Source organism: Prosopis cineraria, unplaced genomic scaffold, assembly GCF_029017545.1.
Source record: "Prosopis cineraria cultivar Desert tree isolate PC_DT_omini unplaced genomic scaffold, ASM2901754v1 PC1738, whole genome shotgun sequence".
In the NCBI taxonomy this organism is placed as follows: Eukaryota; Viridiplantae; Streptophyta; class Magnoliopsida; order Fabales; family Fabaceae; genus Prosopis; species Prosopis cineraria.
The window spans coordinates 1-20,739 of record NW_026557063.1 but is presented as its reverse complement, the minus strand read 5'-3'; the positions used below and the strand labels follow the sequence as shown (position 1 = coordinate 20,739).

At 33.5% G+C, this 20,739-nt stretch overlaps 3 protein-coding genes across 4 annotated transcripts; 2 read left to right on the top strand and 1 right to left on the bottom strand.

The window, feature by feature from the left end:
* Window positions 1-1,187: 1,187 nt before the first annotated feature.
* Window positions 1,188-6,395, bottom strand: LOC129300762 (carbon catabolite repressor protein 4 homolog 5-like). The gene is given in 18 exon segments (XM_054939349.1): window positions 1,188-1,706; window positions 1,782-1,810; window positions 1,813-1,865; window positions 1,944-2,029; window positions 2,166-2,218; window positions 2,221-2,297; window positions 2,544-2,641; window positions 2,916-2,948; window positions 3,063-3,157; window positions 3,422-3,449; window positions 3,451-3,493; window positions 3,832-3,878; window positions 4,570-4,651; window positions 5,028-5,069; window positions 5,172-5,254; window positions 5,420-5,583; window positions 5,847-6,194; window positions 6,289-6,395. Coding segments are annotated over 17 exon segments (1,317 nt in total). The 5' UTR covers window positions 6,082-6,194; window positions 6,289-6,395; the 3' UTR covers window positions 1,188-1,637.
* Window positions 6,396-11,403: 5,008 nt separating this feature from the next.
* LOC129300764 (lysM domain-containing GPI-anchored protein 1-like) lies at window positions 11,404-15,260 on the top strand. The gene is made up of 5 exons (XM_054939350.1): window positions 11,404-12,273; window positions 13,730-13,844; window positions 13,968-14,129; window positions 14,884-14,915; window positions 14,998-15,260. The coding sequence occupies exons 1-5, from the start codon at window positions 11,622-11,624 to the stop codon at window positions 15,174-15,176; spliced, it is 1,140 nt and encodes a 379-aa protein (XP_054795325.1). The 5' UTR covers window positions 11,404-11,621; the 3' UTR covers window positions 15,177-15,260.
* Window positions 15,261-18,658: 3,398 nt separating this feature from the next.
* On the top strand, window positions 18,659-20,118 carry LOC129300761 (protein Brevis radix-like 4). Of its 2 annotated transcripts, XM_054939348.1 has the most exons (5): window positions 18,659-18,888; window positions 19,009-19,182; window positions 19,273-19,424; window positions 19,507-19,886; window positions 19,986-20,082. In XM_054939348.1, the coding sequence occupies exons 3-5, from the start codon at window positions 19,302-19,304 to the stop codon at window positions 20,035-20,037; spliced, it is 555 nt and encodes a 184-aa protein (XP_054795323.1). In that variant the 5' UTR covers window positions 18,659-18,888; window positions 19,009-19,182; window positions 19,273-19,301; the 3' UTR covers window positions 20,038-20,082. The 2 variants fall into 2 exon arrangements, with proteins under 2 accessions (XP_054795323.1, XP_054795322.1); XM_054939347.1 differs by having other exon boundaries at window positions 19,507-20,118.
* The last annotated feature ends 621 nt before the right edge of the window (window positions 20,119-20,739 follow it).

The following is a 20,739-nucleotide window of genomic DNA, read 5'->3' as shown; positions in this document are numbered from 1 at the left end:
ATTGAGACTTGTTTTAATAAGAGTAAAATAATCATTTTACTTTAAAATTTATTAAACAAAGAAGTTCCTAAAAACTTTAGTAAAATTATAATATTTTTAATAAATTATATTATTATTTATATAATTTAAAGAGATTTTATTATTATTTTTTTTATTAATTTTGATCAAATCAAATGAAAATATTTTCTGTCCCCCCCCCCTACTGGCACAGCCGAAGCACAACCTTATACGGCGCCGTTTTTTGGAGTTAAATTTAACCATGATTATAGTTGCCAGACTAAAATCTCTAGTCGTACCCTTAAAACACGAATCCAAAATAGTCCTCAGTATGTTTGGCCAAAACAAAGAAATTGTTCTCAGTACTCCTCCTCATGAAAAAAGCATCACGCTTTCTCCTTTTAATTTTTTTGTTTTTGCCAAAGCCTTCTCCTTTAAATTCAATTTTTTCTACCTTCGTCAGTTTATTAATGTAAGCTTGAGGTTACCTTAAATAATTTTAATTTTATCTACATATGGAAGTCAGCTTATTATAATTTTTTTTTTTTTTTGGTCATCAACGTCATGCATGTATAAAAATCTGTGAGAAATTAATTTGATATATTTGACTTTTAAAAAGTAAGAAGTGCATTCCTTTGACCTACAGTTGGCTTTGTGTTTTATCCTTTTATTGTGTTATTTTATTTAAATTAAAATGTACATTTAATTTTTTAACTACATATAAAATTTTATTTTAATCTCTTAATTTTATAAAATATTTTTAAATTTTTAACTTTTAACACAATTAGTTTCATTAACAAAAGAAATTTCTACCAACATCTAAAAAATAATTATTTAAAATTAACAACATTATGATTAGAAAATTTAAAAAAATTGTATAAATTAAACAATTAAATTAAAATTTTTCATAAAATATAATACTAAATATAGACTTTTCCTTTTATATTTGGAGTTTGTTTTCTGACTTTCGCAAAAGAGTGATTTGGGGCCCATGTGATTACTTCTCTTAAAATCTCGTGCCATGTGCTGATATGTTCGCAAGAGTCTACCGATAAAGCTTAAATAAAGTCTAATAAAAAAAAAATAATCATGATAAATTAAAGTTTGAAATTTTATAAAAAAAAAAATCCACATTTACTATTTGATAAAGCGACTTCACTTTCCCTTGCCATTATCGTCTTCAATTCCCATTTTTCGCAAATACCGTCACTCAGATAAGAAATACGCAAGAATTTCATTTTATCATACAGCAGGCAACATCTTTTATGATGTTGCTTTGAAAGAAAGCTAACACAACGTATGAGCCTAACTTGTCAAATCAAATGGGATAAATTTGTACAAATTCAAAGTTGTTTCCACATGATCCAGGAGATGCAATGCATAATGGCACCAGTGCCTCTGAACCTTTGCAATACCTTGAGATATACCGACTCTTCTCTGCAACGCATAACCGCGGATACGTTGGGCACTCACCGTGTCGATTTTGTTAAATGAATTTCAAAAGGACTTTCATGCAGCATACCCGAATGGTAAAAGGGAGAGTTTGCAGATCTTCAGCAACGATAAATTCGAGCCTTGTCAATCACCTCAAAGCTTGTACATCCAACACAATGTTGAAATGGCTAACTTACCCAAGCCAATCAGGACCCATCTTCGTAGTTTGCAAAAGCAAACTCGCATACAAGAGCAAGATGGTCACTTCCCCATTTCTGGCAGGGTCAAAAACAGTCATTGAATAGACATAGAGAATCCAACATGGATATCAATGGGCTCAAGTGCGGTACCTCACTAGGAAGTCCTTTAGTTGCTCTAGAATATCAATGGGCAAGGTTTCGAGAACTCTAACAGGAACTAATTCCTTTGTATGCCTGCCAATGAATAACATCATTAGTCATGACTTATAAAGGCAAACAATCTGAGTGCGCAATGGGAAACTAGAAAACTACCAGATATAATCAACAGTTCCCATGAACTTGGAGTGATATGATGTTGCCAAGGGCTCCCCAATGTCATCCCTCGTTTTATTGTTTCCCTGTCAGCAGCAAGTATACAAGATTTATGCGAGAACAACCAGTATGAGCTGAAATGGAAATGAAGCCAAGACAGCCAAGTGCCATGCCAAATTTGCCAAGATGGAGAAATATAACTGGCAGATCAAAACATCATACTGGAATACTGGCATATGCACTGTGGAGCTTTAGATGACTCTGGAGATGAGTGACTCCTCTGCACCAGTTGCAAGTTCTAATTCTTCCTCACTCCATCTATATACCAATTGCCTTGAAACAGACATTGATATGCTGCACCAGATACACACCCGAATCATTAATAATACATAATACCCACACATCATCCACAAACAATGACCCCCAAACCTTACTATTAAGCATAAAGCCTGCATAATTACTGATATAAACAAAAAGACGTTTGAAGTCAAATGATATGCGACTTCTAAAAGAATCTACTGACTGTTCGTAGGTCAAGACATGCTTTGCATCACATGGAATAGTTCAATAGAACGGGACTCTTAAGGATTTGAAAACAACCTGGCTTCATAACCAACTTGAGATCTGAAAACTCTACAATTGGACGAGGCTTCAAGCTGTCCTGACATATTTCTGCGATTATATAATTGGATGTCCAACTGCAACAAGTGGGACGATAGCTTCAGTATACAGAAACTCAATAAGGCTATACAACTAGTGTTTTTACGCCATAGCACCCACAAGCCCCAAGGGAAAAGGGCGCAACAGACAACAGATTGCTTAATTTTTATTTATTTTTTATTTTTTGGCAAGCATAATGGATGGCTTAATTGGAAGCTATTCATATGAACAAATTTCTCTTCAAATGCTAAAACAAAAGGTTATTCCTAGACGCTTGAAAATATACCATGACCAGGAGATTTGGGGACTCACCTTGGAAGAAGCCAGGAATTCATATATTGCACTCTAATAGTGTGCATGAAAAAGAATATTAGCGATCAAGTAATAGCCTGTTACTTAATAGCAAAGAGCCTTAAATCTGAAGTTTCTCAACAAAAAGGTACAAAGGCAAAATCTTACTTGTGGAACACTATTTAAATCACCAGCAAGAATAACAGGAATGTTGCCCCATTCTTGGGATAGCTTGTAAGCTTTATCAACAAAAAGCCTGACCTAAATCATGAAGTCCATATAAAATTAGCAGGATCAATAAAATAAATAGGAACTTTTAATTAACTACAGGCTACTACTAATATTTTCTTCTAAAAACAAAGGAAACATTCAGTCAAAATTTGAATGAAAAATCATTAGAATCACTCCCAGCCCAGGGGGAAAAAAGATTTTCACATAGAAAGAATCAGAACCACAAATAAAATCCCTTCAAGCTAGATGTAAATATAATGCAACCCTGGTGGCAGAGAAGATCAGACAAGTACCCTGGCCTAGCTTGATGTCTCCTCGTTTTGGGGTTGAACAATACATGTATATTTCCGACTAAAAATCTTCTATTTCTGGTCAATGGTGTCCAAAATGCAAATGAAAGTTCAATAAACAAGTAGAAAATACACAAAAAATTAGTGATTCAATAAGGCTCTTTCATTTACAAAAGACACCATGTCTGTCCGTGTGCATGCAGGAAGTTATTGTTAAGGAAAGATTTTCCATTAAAAATCAGATGCAGCATTTGGTGAACACTCTGCAAGGTTTGGCCCACTCCATCATTACCACTCAAAGTGACTAAACTAAAATTACACCAAGCAATACATATGTGAAACAATATATCAGAATATTGCTGATTACATTCACCATGCATGCTGAGTTCTACTGATTTAAGAGATGTAAAACTCACAATATTGTTGGGCTGCATGCATCAGATTCTAGTTTATCACGCTTCACCTGCCCAATAAATGGAAATATAGAGTAATAAATTAATAAAAATAAGAAAACAACTTTAACATATAAAAGAACAGTCAATAAGAAAAAATATTAGCAGGACAGTGTAGGTAAAAAAAGCACTACCAGGAAACAAGATAGTAGAAAGAAACTATGGGGACAACTGGGGGAAAATGTTCACCAAATATAGACCAGCCTAGCAGAAATGCCTATTATTAAGTTTTAAATCTATTTTCATACAATTAATCAAATGCAGAATAGGTAAAAAGAGGCAATAGGATTTCCACATCCGGAATCTACACCACTTTTATAAATACCATATTAAGGAAAGAAAGGAAAAAAAGAATAACCAAAGATTTGAGAAGATTTGAAGATTGAAGATATTTTATTTTTATTATTATTATTTTTTTTTTGGTTCTGCATCACATATCCTACAAACCACAGCACTAAGCAACACATCAACTGATATACATACATACATATATATATATATATATATCAATGACAGCACACCACTTGCACTAAGGACTGCCAGGACATAATTAAGGTACGCTACTAGAAGCAGAGAAATAAGTTATGGGAAATATTGGTAATATCAGAGCAACAATGTGATCACATATAATGTGTCAATAAGAATAGATCAAACCCATAACGGAGATAAGAGAAACCAAATAATATATCAAATCCTAAATACCTCCAAAATGCAAAGCTGGGCAACATTGTTACGAAGGCCAAATTGTTGGAATTCTATATCTTCTTGATGCAAAAGGGTAAATCTGCTTTCAAAATATAGCCTAGCTTGATTCAGCAAACTGACAGAGAGGGCAAACAATAGCAATAGAGAAGCAAAGATCGTCCTCGTCTAGATGCCCATACATTTTTTTTTTTTTTTTGGGGAAAAGAATGTGATGCACAAATAACATGAGAAGAATGCCAAAATAAATTCTGTAGAACTCAATTCCACTTCCACCCATATTAGCCCATAGAGGGATGTTTAGACCGCCAGTCTGCCCAGCGCTCATTAACAAATAGTGGGCAATCATATTTACCAGAGAGAGAAAACATGGTAGGAAATGTCATACACAGAACGAATTAGTAGAAAAAGCAAAAACTATTAGCAACATTAATCACTTGGGGGTAATGGAAACCCACAATTTGTCTTTCCAGAATACAGCACACCCATCATATGCTTCCCTGTGCGAGCCTGAAGATGATTAATAATGCTAATCCATGTGAGCTAATAAACTGATTATTTGGACCATAAAAATTGATCTGAAAGTTTACACAGACACAAACTCTCTGCCATATAATACCTTGTAAACACCTTTAAAGCCATCATTTTGGAGAAGATTATCCAAGTTATCAAAGCGATCAACCTCCTGCAGTCATATAAAAGGTTATGATAATGCAGTCCTTGATAAACAAGAATCAGTCCTACTCTATTATGCATCCACAATAGCATAGATCTTGATAATGAGATTTTGAAATTCTAACGCATACTGCATGCTGTGCATAACAGACGTTCATAATAATTAATAAACTACCTGGAAACACAGTATGCTAGCATTATAGTTATAAATCTCCTCACGAATAAGCAATTTCCGCCGATCCCACTCCAGAAAACGATGTGGAATATTAGAATACAAATCCGGGTGCTTTGACGCATTTTCAACACCGAGGATATTGTAAGACACAACCACAATCTTATCTGCAAGAGAAGGCAAGGGTTGAGAAGAAAGATCACGAGATCAACATAAACAAGTCCCACTACCCGATACCATCTCATCAATGTATAGCCACGCACCCTCATGTGTTTATCTTAAAATGTCAATCGCACACCGCCATCCGTTTTCTCTCTTTCCTTTCAATGCAGTACATAAACATAAATCCACAGGCAACGTTTCAGAGGAAATCAGAATTCACGCACTTATTATCCATTTTTTTCTTCCAAAAGCTACGTTAATTCCTTACCCTTATAGTTAAAATGATCTTCGGAAGAAAAAACCCATCTCCGAGAAGACACATCGTCAATGGATTTTCTTGCCATTTTCTTCCTGCGAACTCGAGATGAAGAACGGAAGGCTTCCAATCGGTTCAAAGTGCACGAGCTCCAATTATGCCCAGGGTTCCGGGTTACAGGCTCCGACTTCGGGAACAGCCGCCGCTTCTTCATGTGAGTGCTCGAAGATTCCAATTGATAAAACATCCTCCGCTTCGCCGAATGGTTGGTGCTTGAAATTTCCGGTTTGGCCTTCCGCGATTGGGATTCGTCATCCCGCCGGAGTATTAGGATGACTCCGAATTAGGATAAGTTAACTTCTAATGTTATCGAATGGTTACAGAAACATAGGAATCACACTATTAGGTTCTCCGATAGCAATTCTATGCATTCAAGTCTATAGTATTGCAGTACCTTTTTTTCGCAATGAAAAGTCACTCTTCCTTCAGGGCCCAGGCTTCCCCGATGAGTTCCACGGTGGATCGTTCAGAGCCGCGATGAGCTCCCCCGCTGGTCAAGAGTCCACCACTAGGGCAAATAATATTTTAAAAGTCAAAATTATCATAAAAATTTAAAATGATTTTCAAAGCACTCCTCCGTTTGAAAATATTGATTTGAAGGATTTAGATATTAAAAAATATAAATATTTTTAATATTTTAAAATACAATAATTATTTTTTTAAGTGCCATAGATAAATTACTTTATATTTATTTTAGAGTGAAACATCCTATTAAATAAAAATGTATAGTAATATATTGTTAGTTTAAAGATAGGTAATTGTTTTATTAGAAGATGAGATTTGATTAAAAATATTTTATATTTTTGAACAAAAAGAATAATAATAAAGATAAAACTTTACTTAAGGAGATAATAATATAAATTTTAAAAATAAAAATGCGCATGCACAAACACACACGCACATATGTAAGTATGTACACACACATGCACATAGTTAAAGATAAAAAACGTCCTTGAAGTGTATATGAAAGATTGCAAATGACTTTAAATTTAACTATAAGTCATTTATACCCCTTAAAATCAAAGAATCATTATATTGCTACCCTGATGTTTAGTCAAATTGTGTTGATTGTTTGTGCAGTCAAGTTTGTCTGGGAAAAGAAGAAAGAAGAAACGAGGAGTATCAAGGTATTTAAGTTGAACAAACATTGAAGCAAACTATGGACCATTTTTTGCATTTGTCTCCATTTGAGATCAAGTATGAAGTGCTTCTCGATGAGTACAATGTCATGAGCAAGTTTGGTGGGCGATTCTTCATGTTCTTTGTCTGGTATCAGTCAAAGGATGGTCGCATTCAAGAGTCGAGGAGCTGGATATATAAACTACCTACGCCTACTGAGGTATTGCTTTTGTGGAAAAATTGCACCGAGGTAGACATTATGGACTAAGAACAACCTTGGAAAAAGGTTTTTGAGTGTAAAAACTACAGCTAAATATGCCTTAGCACTAATCTCTCTTGATTTAAGTTTGTGTGGTTTGGGCACTGAGTGTCAAAGATGAATGTCAGGGTAGATGTCATTTTTTCTCATGGCTAGACAATAAAATGGAGGAAAAGTCGAAGCAGGTTATTCTTGTGCTTTTAGGTCATATTGAGAGGTTGATTGAAGAGAATAAAAGGCTGTGTGGACAAAGAGAGAAGGAAGAAAAGATTGATGGTATTATACGTGGGTTGGATGAGATGAAGAAGCTAAAGATGGCAATAGAAATTTTAATATTGTCATAGTTGTTCCTTGGGTCATATTTAGTTGTTCCTTTGTTTATGAAAATGTATTATATTTTATGAAAATGTATTTTATTTTTGTAATAGTCATATGAACCCTTTATGCTTTTGTTTGAGACCATTGAATTTTTGAAATTTTGTAAGAAAAATTGTGTTTTATGCATTTTTGAAGATGGCATATCTAGTCATGTTTCTATGTACTTGTATTTTTTATGTATCTATGAAGGTTGAATAACTAAAATGAACTTTAATAAATTACTATCAAAATGTAATAATGAACTATAAACCTTTAAAGGTTGGCTAATAGGACAATAACATTAATTAATATAGTTATGAAGTTATAACATACTCAAGTCTATAATGAGAACACAGCTAAATCACTTTGCCACGTTAGAATGGCAGCATACAAAATATGAATGATGACTCCATACAAAATACAAAATAATGGTGCCAACATTAAAGTTTGTCATATACATAATGGCTACATACAAATCATAGAAGAAATTATGGCAAATTAAAAGGTTGGCCTAACACAAACTAAATGATAGTCTCTTTTCTCTTTGATCTTTCCTGTCTATCCATCATTTACCTTTGACTTTCAAGGTGGGAGCCACTAACACTAAGATTTCCCTATCATCTTAAACCAGGTGGTTTGAATGGAAGTTTGAGGGTTGATCAACATTTATATCTAAACCTCTTGATGCACTCCTAATTGGTCTATTGGCCAGTGTTTGCTTCTCTCTTTGTAGATGACTCTTTTTGGGGATTGGGAACCTCATTTTTGGATCTGCATTTTAATGCATATACTCCTCAACTGTGCCCTCTTCAAGTACCATCTTAGATGGCATTCTAGACTGCATATGTAAATTGTAATGTGTGTTATTGTATAGAATCTATGAGGAAATGTCAATCAATTACTACAAAGCTATAAATTAAACTTACATTATAAATTGTCCTTCCTGTGACTTCATCAAATCGAATCCTATGCCAACCTCAGTCCTTAGTCGATAAATTCCTCTGTTGTAAAGTGTCTAGAGTGGTACATTGGTGTCAATTGTAGGAGTGGATGGTAGGGGAGGCCTGTGGTTGATAGACTATTGAGTACCTTGGTTGCTCTTAGTTTGGTCTTGTTGGGAGAGTGCATGAGTGGATAGTAGAGGAGGTGTTTGGTTAATAGATTTACTAGCCTTTTTTGGTCGCAAGTCCTCACTAGCAGAAGGCCTCTACATAATTCAAGGGAGGTCTAAAACCATTGCAGAAACCATCTCCAATTATGGGCATTCTCCCTCTGACTTTAACTGCAAGCCCATCTTCATTGCCTGGGCCCATCTCATCTCCCATTTCCTCCTCTTCACTATTGTTGTCCTCACTATGACTGTCTCCATCTAATCCTAAGTGCCTAAAGTATTCATTATCTTTACTAGTGTTATCTTCACTAGTTGACTCACCTCTGAGTGCCTCCTCTTTAGCTCTACTATCTTCATCTTCATCCTTATCCTCATTAATCAAATGATTCTGTCTTATACTTATCTTTGGATTCTAAATGTCAACAAGTGAATATTTTACGTTTCTATTAGTCTTTTCCAATTGTTTCTCATGCTTCTTATACCAACTTAGATAAGATTCAACCACTTCTCAAATTCTTTCTCAAACTCATGGTCCTTGTCAAATACTTCCTTGTCATTCCCCTCACTTCCTAATCCTTTTCTTTGACTCGAATCATCTAACTTTGCACCTTTATCTAATTTTAAGTCCTCATGCACAAATCTTTTCTTAGTTTCTTCAACCATTTTCACCGCATCATCTATTAACGAAAAGTACTTCTCCATGCTCAACTTATGTAGACTTCTGATATCGCACCAGCACCAATACTGTCACTATCACCAATGCCAACATCGACACCATCGTCGAATGCCCCATCACGATTGGGACCCATCTTTCTAATAACAACCACGGACACAAACTTGAGGGCTTATGTGAGAATTCATTATGCAAAATTTAGTGATTCTTTACCTTAACTTCTAATGTAATTCTCTACACATTAATCAGATTTCACATGCTTCGTCCTTGCTCACGTAGATCATTTCTTATTTCTCTGATTTTCCTTCACGCTTGATAATGCTCTGCCGTTTCATTTCTCTAATTCTCTTGCCTTGTCTTTTATTTCCTTTTTTCCCCTTTTACCATGGTGCTCACTAGGATGATGATATTTGAACCATCTAAATTAAAAATTTAGATGGTTCAGATTTAAATAATTATATTTTTAAAATAAAAGTTATAAAAAATTTTTAATAAATCTTTTCATGACTAATTTAGTCTATATTTAATTTAGAGGATCCAATTTAATATTAAAATTTTTATATTTTTATGTATTGATTATCTATATGTATTCTATACATTTCAAATTTAAAACTTTTAACTTGTAATTTTGTAAAAAAAACTATAGTTAAAAGATTATATATTTAAATTTTTAATATTATATTTATCAAAATAAAAAAATATAAAAATTATAAAAAAATTTAATATCAAATCTAGACTGTACAAAATACATCTAGATAGTCAATACATAAATATTTTAAAATTAAATTGAACTATTCAAATTAAATTTGCACTATTATAATTGATGATAAAATATTTAGTAAAGAAATTAATAAATTTTTATTTCAATAAATATAAAACATAATTATAGTTATAAATTAAAAGGTAACCATCTAAATCTTCCCAGTGCCTTTGGCCTTAAACCATCATTGCTATCTTTTATTAAATAAGATCATGAAATGCGAAACTATGTGTATTATTTACATATATAAATAGAATAGTTTATTATAGGTTTTGTATTTTATATTGATGTTGATTTTTTTTAATTAGATACATGTATTCTTCTATTGAAAATAATACTATTCGAGATACGGTTCGACATTAATTATTTCATATATATATATATATATATATAATTTTGTACTAAATCTTTTTCATCATAAATCTCAATAAAATTCCATATTTTACACTCTGAATTGTTAACCACATTTATATTAAGATATATATTGAATCATATTATTATATAAATTGGAATTCGCCTAATTATTTATTAATATATTTGAATAAGTTCAACACCAGAAAGTATAATTGTGTGGAGTTCACATAACGTGCTTACACTCATTTACCTTTTTATTGTTTTTTTTTGGTATACATATACTTTTATTTTTTATCCAAATACATTCTCTACATTCAAGTCTGCAAATGTGAAAAATGCAGACTAGATACTATATGACCTCTTATCTAAATTGGAATGTAAAATTGTTCAACAGATTGTTATATATCTTAACTCTGCGACTAAGAAAAATCGTACAAATGGTATAGGCCTGCAAATCAAACTTTTCAACTGAGGAAATCAACGAATGTCCAACTTGAAAACCAGTTTATTCATTCATCTTGAAAATCAGTCAACTATATGATTTCTAACATGGGGTTTTTGTCCTTTTCCCCCCTGATGAACTACAGTCAATTATTTTCAGACCATTATCTAATCTTATCTAGCAAATGAAAACTATACAGTCAATAATATATTAGCCTTCACTGAATTCAAAATTTTCGACTGAGAAAATATATGAATGTTCAAGTTGAAAATCAGTCTAGTGTATGATTGCCAAAGTGGGAGTTTTAATTTGTTTGTCCTTGATAAACAACAGTTACAGTTCCTTGTCTTGTAATGTGGCTGGTTTAAATTCTTTATGTAAATGCAGGTTCTATAATCTACCTCATCTTAAATGACTGGTAGGTTGCTAGCAATTACTCGCTACCAGAATCCCATTCTTGCATGCTATATCATCACTCATCGTCTCTTCAAACCAGAAACATTCTGTCTGCACAAGCTTCCAAAAATTCAACACCATCTCCATGTGCACATCTACCTATCCAGTCTCCCCAAAATTTACTTACGAATTAAGAACAATCATCACACACTCACCGTGACCTCTTTTCCTTCACGTTCTCGCCAAACAAACAAACATGATGAAGAGCCATACCCAGTTTCCATTGGGCCTCGCGCTCTTCAGCGTTGTCTGCCTCGTCCAAACCAAATCCATCATCGAACCATGCGTCTCCTCAGACTCCTGCTTTTCCCTCCTCTCCTTCGTCCTACCCTGGGACTCCAAGCTATCCGAAATCGCCTCGCGCTTTCAGGTCAATGTCTCCGACATCCTCGCCGCCAACTCCGTCTTCCCGATGTCACAGAAACTCGCCGATCAGATCATCAGATCCAAATCCATCGTGAAGATCCCCATCTCGTGCCCTTGTGTCGACGGAATCCGGAGATCTATGTCCACAATCTACACCGTGCAGGCATCGGACACACTGGAGAACATATCGGAGGGATTCGGCCGGCTGGTGAGCGCGGACCAGATAGCGAGCGTGAACAGCATCAATGCGACGAATCGTTTGACGAACGGAGGGAAGTTGGTGATTCCGTTGCCGTGTACGTGCTTCAATAACGTGAGGAATGGCGAAACGACGGTGTATATGTCGTATGCGGTGAGCGAGGGGGAGAGCTTGAGGAGTATAGCGTCGGGTTCGAAAACGACAGTGTCGGATTTGGAGGCAATCAATGGACTGAGTCAGGACGCGGTCGAACCGGGAGATATAATAGCTATTCCCATTGCAGGTTGGTACAGTAATATTTGCACTTTGTCTTCATTTTGTTGGTACCTGGCCTCTTTGCAGCATGAGTCTTGATTTATTTTCCCTATTTTTTATTATAAGAACCGAATGGAATAATAAATTAAAAACATCCGTGGATCAGGTTTCATAGTTTAACCACAATATAATAATTAAATAAAAATAATATATGCACATATATCAAAAATGAGTCAAAACGGTTCAATGGCTCCGGTTCTTGGGTTTTCTTTTGGGCCTACAAGAATTACCCTGGGTCAAAATGGAAGCCGGTTCAATCAGATATTTTTTTCTACAGGCAACGGTCAAATCTTTCAGATTGGTCAGGGTTTGGAAACAGTAATTCATACTATTTTGTTCGCTTTTAATGCTCGCTGCGTTCTCTCTGTCTCTGTTTTTTTTTTTAGAATTTAATTTAATGCTCGCTGCTTTCGGCTTTGCCCTTTCCTTGTCATGGGCTCATGGCTGATCAAATATTAAAATATTTTTCAGCCGTTTATTAAAAACAATATTTTTCGCCAGTTTATAAAAAATAAAATTTTTGGCCATTCCTCCATGTCATTGTTGACATCTTGGTCAAAAGGCACCTGGTCCATTTTTGGTTGAAGCCCACTTTCTGGGTCAGTAATCGATGCCTCACCAAGCCCAACGCACCCATGACCCAAGTTACGAGTCTCCTTGTCAATTCGCCTGGATGCTGAGGCCCAAAATTATTGGGTCCATGTTCAATTTTCATTCATCTGGCCAAGAGATAAATGATAAAAGTTAAAGCATATATTTAATCATTTAATTTTACATAACATTTTATTTTAATATTTTAATTTTATAAAGTTTTTTTTAATTCTTTAACTTTGACACTATTAGTTTTACCCTAACAAATTTTTATATTAAACTTTTAAATGTTGACAAAATGTTTTCAAATGTTAACATGATAAGTTTAGTTTTTTCAAAACAATAATGATTAACATAAAAAATAATCATTCCAAACTAATGATATTAGGATTAGATGATTAAAAAAAATACTTGATAAAATTAAAGAATCAAATTAAAATTTATATAAAATTAGAGGATTAAAAGTATACTTTAGTCAATGATAAATAATATAACTCATTTTAAACTCAAATCAATACACGTGGAGTGTCTTCAGTAAATGAAAGAAAATAGCAATTTTATCATTCAATTGAGGTTCAAATTTTTCCAACGAAAATGAGTGGAATCCATAAACTGATACTTGATTGTTGAGACCATAAAGAATCAACAAATAATCAATAACTGCAACACAGGAATCTTTATAATTGGGCGACAAAATTCCAATTTTTGGTTAATTTTTCGTCAGAGTAATGCACATATACAATACAAGTAACATAGATGTTGATGATAAGAACCAATATTCATATATGATACATGGTGTATGCTTGTACTGTGGTTTGCACATATATTTGCAGCTTGTTCATCAGCAAGCCTGAATTGGTACAACGAGAGTCTCATCGTCCCAAATGGCTCATATGCTCTTACTGCCACAGACTGCATCAAATGCTCTTGTGGCCCCATCGATCTCAGGTGATACATTATATATATATATATATATATTACAATATTACAACATAGAAATTTATGTGTACGTTTGCAAGTTCTGTTTAATCATGATTAATTAACCCTATCTCTCTTGGGGAACGTATTCAGGCTGCAATGTTATCCATCTGGTCTGGAAGCTCCCTGCTTCAATTTACAGTGCAAAGATTCCAATCTTGTAATTGGAGACCAACATGTCACTTATTTCAAATCTGGCTGCAATGTCACCCAGTGTGTCTATCGTGGCCACAGAGGTGGTAAGATTCTAAGAAGGTACGTTCTTAATAATACGCTCACATACAATATCCAATTTGGGATCTCTAATGCACCACTCCTCTCATTTATTACACGATCTCGACTTCTCAGTTATTTTTCTCTTGTTTTTCTTTTAATCATTGAATTCTAATTCTTATCTTAAAAATTATATATGATATTTTTAATCAAATTATGTACAAACTGAGTTAGTTAATTGTGTTTAAATGAACACAATCTTTTCATATATGTCTTTATTTAACAAGGTGTCTTATTTAGAGGTGAAGGGTTAAGTAGTTTATTCATGAAGGATATTTTTAAAGAAAACTCATTAATTATATATTAAAAAATTAAAAATATTTTATATATTTAATATCTAACTTAAGAAAATGCTTTATATTTTTTAACAAAGGGAGTACTTAAAATTAAAATAAAAAAACATTTTGATATATTGCTGTGATGAAACAGTGTAGTTTTGCATTTTTTATAATTTTTTTAAATCAAAACTGCACAATTTAAAAAATCGTAAAAAAGTATTAAAAAACTTCATTTTATTACAATAAAATATTAAAATATTTTTTATTTTATATAATAAGAAGTCACAGCATTGCAAATGATATTAAAAAGTAGGGCATTGGAACCCCTCTGAATCACGTTGGCATATCATATGGCAAGAATATAAGACAAAACGACGCGTGGAATATGAATTTTATAAATTGTATGTCTTGGAGACGAACTTCTAACAATATTGGAGCCTGCGTTGATCGTTTTGCAGCGTGTCGGAATCTTCTTATCTGAGGTGCCCCGGTAAGTTTCTGACCATGAAAAGCAAACCATCAAGAGGTTTCAGAATTTCTGAACTGACAGTGTAATTATCAATTTTATGCAGCGAATCAGACTTACAATGCAGCGTCGCCTTGGCCATCAATAAATTTAGATCCCGTAATGCCGTTTGGGGCATTTTCCCCATCTCCGTCACCTAGTCCAGTTTCTGATGCTTTAGTGCACGCCACTCAAGTTTCCATCATGTTGCTCCCACTGCTTCTTTGGATATTAATCAACACGTGAAATTTCATTTATTGTTGTCGGCTCTAGGTTTCCAGGATATTGTATATTTATTAATTATTAATGAGTCATCACTATCCAAAAGTATATGCATAAATTGTAATAATCATATCAATAGATGCTAGTCCTCATAAAAAGGATGCATTTGAATTTACCTTTGAAGGAATTACCTTTTGTTTAAACTTTAGAATTTAAAGTCAGTGTCTAATATGATTTTCAAATACCAATAATTTATTACCAAAAAATTATAACCATATAGCTCTCTGTCAAGCTATTGCTCAACGCATGACCAAGCCATGTTGTCTCCTCGTTTTAATATTCACATACACACAACTGTATCTAATGAATGATTTGTTTGAAAAAATTAGAATGTTTTAGGGACTTTGACCAATTGCATTGGTCTTTATGCATGAGTTAGTCAAGAACTACTTCCTCTCTTTTTATTTATAGGAGAAATATTACTTTTAAAATAAAATCACATTTTTTAATAAACATTTATTGCAAACTTCTTAAATTATCCTCAATAATTTTATTATTTATAATCATAAGAAATAATTAATGAATGCTTGATTAATACAATTAATGAAGAGTATTGTACTCCTATTCTTTTATTTTTGGATACAATTAATATAGTTAAGCGATTTTTTTAAACTGTATAATGTAGTTTTTTTCTTTTATAAATAAAAAAGGAAGGAGTATTCTATAATAACAAATGAAGTGAGTAGTAATTTTAAGACACTTTTTATATTCCATAACCTAACATCCTAGAAAACTTAGGTCGCGTTTGCTTACTAGAATAAAATAAAATGGAAAGGATTGAAAAATTGAGACAAAAATAAACTAAATCACCATTTCCCCCATGTTAAGCATAATAAAATTCATTAATATGTATTAAAAAATGTGAGAATCATCACACCCTTAAAAATCTCATGAATCATGATTTTTAACCCCATAAACTAAATTATCCCTCCATTTATGAATGACTTCATCTATTTCTTTTGATTATCTTATTTTGAAAAAACTAATCATTTAGTCTTGTAGTTTTGACCTAATTATAACTCAGTCCCTGAAATTTTGACTCGGTTATAAAACAGTCCCTGAACTTTGCGTCTTATAATTTAGTCCTTGAAATTTTAACCTCTTAAATATTGGTCCCTATATTTTTAAAAATAAAATTATAAAAATTAAAAATATTTTAAACTTTTAATATTTATAAATATTAAAATGATTAGTAATTTAAGATATTAGTAATAAATTTTAAAATATTTTTTATAATTTTATTTTTTTAAATATAAAGACCAATATTTAAGAGGTTGAAATTTCATAGACTAAATTACAAGAGACAAAGTTTAGAGATTGATTTACAACTGAGTCAAAATTTAGGGATTGAATTATAACTGGATTAAAACTACAGGGACTAAATGATTAATTTTTTCTCTTATTTTTATCTTTATTTTTTTAAAACAATCCATTCCTTTTGTTCTAATAAACAAACATGACCTTATGGTATTATTAATAGCAAACTCATGAATACTTCAAAGATGTCTTTGATATATTTATTAATTCACATATTTCAGGATTTGAATTTACAATTTCAAGATAAATTGATTCTACTTTTTTGATTAAAATTGAGTTTCTTAGACATATCAATTAAGCTTAGGTTCGCTTAGATGGTCAATTAGAGCCAGTCCAGCTCTAAAGGCTGGCCCTTTAAGGCTTAGCCAAGGCCTAAACGGGTTGACCTTTTAAGCTTGATTATATCTCAAGGCTCTATTTTTAGCAATTTGGCCCTAGCCCTCAAGGCTGAAGGGCTGAACTCAGGGCCTCGGCCCTAATTATTTTTTTATTTTTAAATTTAAAAATTTTAAAAAATATATTTAAAATTCTAACAAATTTATTACACATCACATTAAGTCTAAGAAAATAAAAAAAAAATTAATTCACACAACAAAATTTTTAAGTCTGATAAAAAAAATTCCAAAATCAACTCTGACATCAATTACATGTTGGTAGCATCATCAGCTAAATCTTGATGATTTTCATCACCATCAACATTAATATTATTTGATCCTTCTCCTTGTGGATCCTCATGAATGACAAATATATTAAGCTTTTCATATCTTCCTTCTTCATCCTCATTATTTGCAATAAACAATAAACCAAAATTATAATTTTAAGGTATTTAAAAAATGCAAAAATATTCAAAGTAAGTAAATAATAATAAGTTGGCCTTCAACTCAAAACCATGCAACTAATTACGAGTATAAATGATAGCCTCAACATTATCTAGAAGAAGACAAACCTCAACATTATCTAAAAGAAGAGAACTCCAATACTTTGTCAAAACACGTGAACCAATACTAAAAGTTGATTCACTAGTCACAGTAGTGATTGAGACACTAAGAATATCAGCAGCCATTCTTGAAAGAATTAGAAATCGATGTTGGTTGTTCCTCCGCCAATTCAATACATCTAAATCTTTCCAGTTATGAGGCTTAAGTATTAGTTCATCCAGATAATTCTCTAATTCAGACTTGTCTAAAAAAAATCATCTATACTCATAAAAATATCTTGATAATCCTGCATTATAATTTCCAAAAATTAAAAAAATATAACTTAAATACTAATAAAGTAAAACAATATTAATTGATAAAGTATTTAAAATTTACATCAAATGTATAATCAAAAGTGGTCGTTGATGATGTTGAAACACTTGTAGTGTGAGACGCACATTTATTGTAACAGTTGAAGTTTTTAAACTTGATTCACCTCCCACACCAATAGATAATGTCCTCATATTTAAATATTCATGAAAAATAAAATTTAACTTGCTCTTGATGTCTGCAACCTTCTCATAGCAAGTAATGGGGTCAATCTTTAAGTAAAAATATTGTATCATATTAAATTTTCATCGTGGATCAAAAATCACACCAAGTGCAGGATGACACTATAATCAATCCAATACTTGTTAAACCTCTCTTTCATTCTCGTAGCTATCTCTTGAATGACAAGATCAGCGTTCACCTTATTTGCATCAAGCAACAGTTGAATTTTTTATATTGCATAAAATACATATTTGAAGTAGGATACGATGAACTTGAAATTAATCTTGCTTACTCATTTAGTCATGCGCATCGTGCATGTTTGGAGTTTGACAAGTGTTGAGAAATTTGCTTATGTGGTGCGTGTCTTGCTTACTTTTTTTTTTACTTTTTTACTTTTTTATGATTTTTTTTTAAATATATTAAGATTTAAAGGGTTGGCTTTTTATTTTCGAGTCCTTTTAAATTTGATTTACTTTTTCAAAAACTAAAATAGGGGCCTGATCCTCAGTTTTTTTCAGGCCTAAAAAGACCAGCCTTATGGGCTCGTCCCTAATTGATGGCTCTCCGCTCAGACTCAAGGTGTATTGGGCCTGAATTGGATCAATAGGTACAGTCAATGGGCCAAGCCCAATCACAATAATTGGTAGAATTACTCTTTCACTTGCTTCACCATTCGGCAAACGAGCATCCAAGGCTTCGCGGAGGTCCAATAACCGGTTAACTTCCGGTGAGGGGTAACACAAAAGGAAAAGAAATACAGTACACGCCACGCAGTTCGTTGAGACGAAAAATGAAACAACTCACCGAGGCTCTCACACTACAGTCTCAAGCCATCACCAGGCATTTTAGCATATTTGCCATCAGAATCCGCCATGATCTCCGACCAGATGGTACCTCTGTCTTTTCCATTTGCCTTTTCCTTGGCCTCCAATTATTCAAAAGTCGATCTCCCTCCACTTTTTTTTTTTAAATTTTATTTTGATATGCAGTATGTTTTTTTTTTTTGCCAGAGATTCTTTGCTTTAGTAATTGAAGTTTGAAGCTCGTGTCGCCTGCTCCTGGAGCCTCGATTTTCGCGAGTTCATTATCCAAGCACCTGATCCTCTTTAATTTCATCCTCATATTGGCTTCCAATTGGTGTCCTGGCTCGAGGCTTTTAGAATTCGCTCTATTTCAATTTTGAGGTACTTCTTCCATACGATTTCGCAATGTGGAACCATAGTAATTGGCTAGACTCAAATCTGAGTTTTATTTCCACGAGTTAAATTTTGCAGGGATTGACGAACTTGATTGAGCAGCAGAAATGCTTACGTGCATAGCTCGTCCGAAGAAACTCGGGCATGAGTCACTGAATCAGCCCGATGAATCCGATTCTACCAACTCAAGCGCCGCTAAGAGTCAAGCTGCCAAATCCCTCACTTCTCAGGTACCTAATTCTTCTTCTGTAGTTCCGATTAGAAGCTTCGTCAGATTGAAGTATCAAATTCAAATCTCCATGTTTCGTTTAGCTCAAGGATATGGCGTTGAAGGCATCTGGAGCTTACAAGCATTGCGCCCCCTGCACCGGACCACAGACACAGAATCGATTCCGGGGAAGTAATGAGTCAGATGTGGAGTCGGATCGGTTCCGATGGTCCTACCGGAGAACAGCGAGTTCAAGCTCGACAACGACGAGGGCATGGGGGAAGGAGATGGAAGCGAGACTGAAGGGGATTTCGAGTGGGGAGGGAACGCCGAACTCTTCCAGCGGACGGCGGGTAGAGCCGGTGGTGCTGTTTGTCGAAGAGAACGAACCTAAGGAGTGGGTGGCGCAGGTGGAGCCCGGCGTATTAATCACCTTTGTATCACTTCCGAGCGGAGGGAATGATTTGAAGCGAATCAGGTTCAGGTACGCCTCCAATTACTTCTCTTGCGGGGACACTGGGCATCGTATTATTTCTTTAGGTGCCGTTTTGAGTTTTGATCGGACGGCGACCGTTCGTGACAGTTTTGGTCAAGGTGGGCATTTGGAATTGGATCCTACAGCATCAAGCAAATAGTGATGTGATGATAATGACAATGAGTGCCTTTTCCTCCGGTGAACTGTCAATTTGTCTCGCATCATTACTGATACATGGACAGCCAAGTTCTTAGGTTATCCTTGATTTAGGATTAGTGGTTCGTATAAAATACGAAACTAAATTTATCTAAGAAAAAACATTAATTATGCTGAAAAAACTTAAAAAACTCAATGTATGATGTATGAAATGATAAAACAAATTAACTTTTTAAAACCATAGTATTTTAAAAAATAAATCTGTTCCTATTATTCCTATATCTGCTCATCATGGACTTGTTTCCTTAGGACATGACCCCTAAGGAGTTACCTGACTAGATCTAACCGCATTGAGGAGGGTGAACCTATTTAACCCCATCAACTTCTAATAACTCCAGTATGATTGTTAGTGTAAATGTATAATATTTAATGTTGACCAACCAATATAAATACATATATTGTCATTGCATATTAATAGTAAATTTTTTTTATAAAAATAGATAAAGAATATTAAAATCAAGAAAATATTAAGAACTATATATTGATATCAATATTTATCATCAAACAGAGGCAATTTCTTTGAATAAGCAAATGATAGGTTAAATATATTTTGTTTTGATGTTTTCGAATAAAAACAATGCTCCTGAATATACTTATTAAATAACTTAATAAAAGATGTAAGGATGCTCTTTTTTATTACTTATAG

What these genes read in the sequence shown, in the direction of transcription:
- LOC129300764 (XM_054939350.1), top strand. Translation starts at nt 11,622, where the DNA reads ATGATGAAGAGCCATACCCAGTTTCCATTGGGCCTCGCGCTCTTCAGC. An exon ending in AATAGCTATTCCCATTGCAG is followed by an intron (nt 12,274 to 13,729) that starts GTTGGTACAGTA and finishes ATATATTTGCAG; the next exon opens with CTTGTTCATCAGCAAGCCTG. An exon ending in TTCTTATCTGAGGTGCCCCG is followed by an intron (nt 14,916 to 14,997) that starts GTAAGTTTCTGA and finishes AATTTTATGCAG; the next exon opens with CGAATCAGACTTACAATGCA.
- LOC129300761 (XM_054939347.1), top strand. Translation starts at nt 19,302, where the DNA reads ATGCTTACGTGCATAGCTCGTCCGAAGAAACTCGGGCATGAGTCACTG. An exon ending in CCAAATCCCTCACTTCTCAG is followed by an intron (nt 19,425 to 19,506) that starts GTACCTAATTCT and finishes TGTTTCGTTTAG; the next exon opens with CTCAAGGATATGGCGTTGAA.